The sequence below is a fragment of the Cyprinodon variegatus genome, unplaced genomic scaffold (assembly GCF_000732505.1).
Source record: "Cyprinodon variegatus isolate N-32 unplaced genomic scaffold, C_variegatus-1.0 Scaffold4694, whole genome shotgun sequence".
NCBI classification, from domain to species: Eukaryota; Metazoa; Chordata; class Actinopteri; order Cyprinodontiformes; family Cyprinodontidae; genus Cyprinodon; species Cyprinodon variegatus.
The window spans coordinates 1-2,847 of NW_015155147.1; the positions used below are offsets into that span (position 1 = coordinate 1).

Below are 2,847 nucleotides of genomic sequence, written 5' to 3' on the forward strand. Positions count from 1 at the left end.
GGGATGGTTGTGATGAAGAGCCATTCTAAAGGAGGATGAGCACACAAATCCCCCATGTTGAGGTATGAGTCTGATCATATTTAAATGATTGTCTAATCTATCCCCCTTTTCAGATATGTCAGATCACGTACGAAACACGACATCGACATGCGCATCGGGATCCACTCGGGCTCAGTGCTGTGCGGCGTGTTGGGTCTCAGGAAATGGCAGTTTGATGTCTGGTCCTGGGACGTGGACATTGCCAACAAGCTGGAGTCTGGAGGCATACCAGGGTAAGGGAACCAAAGTTTCACTTTCTCCAGGTTAAAAAACATCAGGAGGATGCTGAAAAGAGCCTTACCCTACTTGAGGGTAGTGCTGCTAAGCAGAAGTAGCAGAAGTTACTCTCCTGAAACCAAAAAGGGAAAGGATCAAGATGCAGTTCAATATTGAACACTGAAGGACAAAGGCAGGCAGAGACTTCAGTGCAACAATCCAGTAGGCAAAATTCAGAGTAGCCTACAGTCCAGAGTTCAGAAATCCAAAAAAATCTGATGTGCAGAAGTATAGAGGGGCTAGGCATAGAGGCAGAGACAGGCAACAGGCAAAGGAGTTTTTCCAGAGACCCAAGAACCACTAGAGATTCTGACAACAGCGAGGCAAATAGGCAAACGCAATCAGGTTCACTAACAGGGTGGCAGGCTTGAAATGCAAGAGAATCTTGCACCAGAGCGCAGGAGAAGGCTGGCTTAAATAGTGCCTAGCACAGGTGAAACAGGGACAATAATCAAGGCAGTAACAGGTGCATGTCATTAGGGGAACTTGCTGAAACAATCTAGAATACTAAAGCAGAAACACTGCAAATGTGTGCATGACACTTCTTCACTCTACTCGTCATATTTCGGTTGCAAAGAAGGAAGAATTGGTTTGATTAATAACTGCTGTTTTTGAACAACCAGGTAGAATCTGTTATCTGAGCTGCGTTGTAACCTTGAACATGTTCTTTACCTAAATGCACTGCATAATATGATAAACAAAAAGGAGCTGGAGGTCAGACTGAGCCACAAAGATCCCACCATGAATGTTTTCATCACATCTAACACATCGGACACCTTTCTCTAATGGGTGGCGTGACAAAGTGGACGTGACCTTTGATCACAGCGACATTCAGCCACTGACCTGACACTGCGCTCTGTTTCATTCACACCTCCACAGTTCACTGACTGGCTGCTTCTTTCTGCCTGGATTTGCCTCCAAGATGCTTTGCCCTGGGTGGAAACTCGTCAAATTCACTTTTTGTCCCTCTGTTGGAGATCAGAATACTAAAGACCTGTTTGTTTAATGGTTATTCTGAGTTAATTTATAGGGGCCAAAATGATTTTATTTCTGTTCCTACATAAAATAACTGTGTTTTGTGTGTGTACAAAAACATTTGAAAAGCTTCAAATTAGAAGAATTTGGTCTTATTTTGGGAACTAAAAAATATTGTAAACATGTTGACCTGCCTTTCATTAACATTAGATTAATCTTGTGTTTTAGGCGAATCCACATTTCCAAAGCAGCTTTGGATTGTTTAAATGGTGACTATGAGGTGGAGGAAGGACATGGGAAGGACCGAAATGACTTCCTTCGTCGCCACAATATCGAGACGTACCTGATAAAGCAACCTGAGGAGAGCCTGCTCACCCTGCCGGAGGACATCATGAAGGAGGCAGCCAGCTCGGCCGACCGGCGGGCCAGCAGCGCCACTTTTAACGAGGCTTCCTGGAGTCCTGAGCTCCCTTTTGACAACATCGTCGGGAGCCAAAACGTAAGCCCCGCCTCAGCTTGACGTACGGCAAGTTGTGTTTTGTGACACGTTGTGACAGAACGGCCGTCTAAACCAAAAGCTTGTTCTGCAGCTGAAGGAGAACTTATCTTCTTCCTAATGTGATCAATCAGGAGCAATGCTTTTTTAAATGTTTACCTAAAAAAAGAAAACAAAGCAGCGACATTTCAAACAGGACTCTATGCTTCACTGCAGGATGACGCTGTTTGAGGAGATGGCGAGTTAGTTTGCAGTGCATGAGATCTTCAGTCGTCTTGCCTGTCGGTTGGTTGTTTTGTCCCTTTAGTTTTCCTCAGAGCAAGCAGACAGATTTCTGTGTGAAGAAGGTGTTAACATGGTGCGTGTGTCAGTCTGTCTGTTTGAGAGGATGATGAGCATCTGATGGTGTGGCCCATTTATCATCCTCCTCGGTTTTTGGTCTTCATCCATCTGTCTGTCTTACAACAAATCAGCTGGTTTTTTTTGTTTGTTTTTTTTCTGCTGAGGATTAAACTGGAAGCACCTAAACTACCCAATAAGGTTCTGCCGGAATAGAAAATTGTGCACAGTTCAGGCATCATTCACTTTCAGTCAGTATTGAACAGCCTCACCTTAAGGTCAAATATTCATTTGAGTGCTCCACCAACTGAGCTCTTTAACACCAAAATATTTAAGTCATTCAATTATGGTAGAAACATCCACTTATTCCAGACTCTGTTTGGTTTTTACTTTATTTGTTAATTATTTTCAATTATGTATCTATTAATTAATGGTTCATTCAAAGGATTTAGCTGAAAGCACATTTGATAAAGGAAAAATACTAAAACCAGGAAATAAGCTTGACTTGGAATTACTTAAGTGTGATTCATAAAGGAGAAACAAAACCACAGGCAGCCTTCGAGTGACTGAGGGGTTCTGGACCCTTAAATTCCTGTTTTTAAAGTTTTCACCCTTTTTAGATCAGATTTTCTTCAGTTTAGGTCTTTTTTGTTGGCCGCGGAAAAGCAGCTAAATCTAACTCTAAGTTTGTAAATAATTGAAGAGATGATTGAGGAAAAGAG

At 42.6% G+C, this 2,847-nt stretch overlaps 1 protein-coding gene across 1 annotated transcript; it reads left to right on the forward strand.

Moving 5' to 3' along the window:
• Positions 1-54: 54 nt before the first annotated feature.
• On the forward strand, positions 55-1,789 carry LOC107081401 (adenylate cyclase type 8-like; the record flags this gene model as incomplete). The annotated part of the gene is made up of 3 exons (XM_015369585.1): positions 55-62; positions 114-272; positions 1,519-1,789. Coding segments are annotated over exons 1-3 (438 nt in total), but the record flags the coding sequence as incomplete, so codon positions are not given.
• Between the last annotated feature and the right edge of the window lie 1,058 nt (positions 1,790-2,847).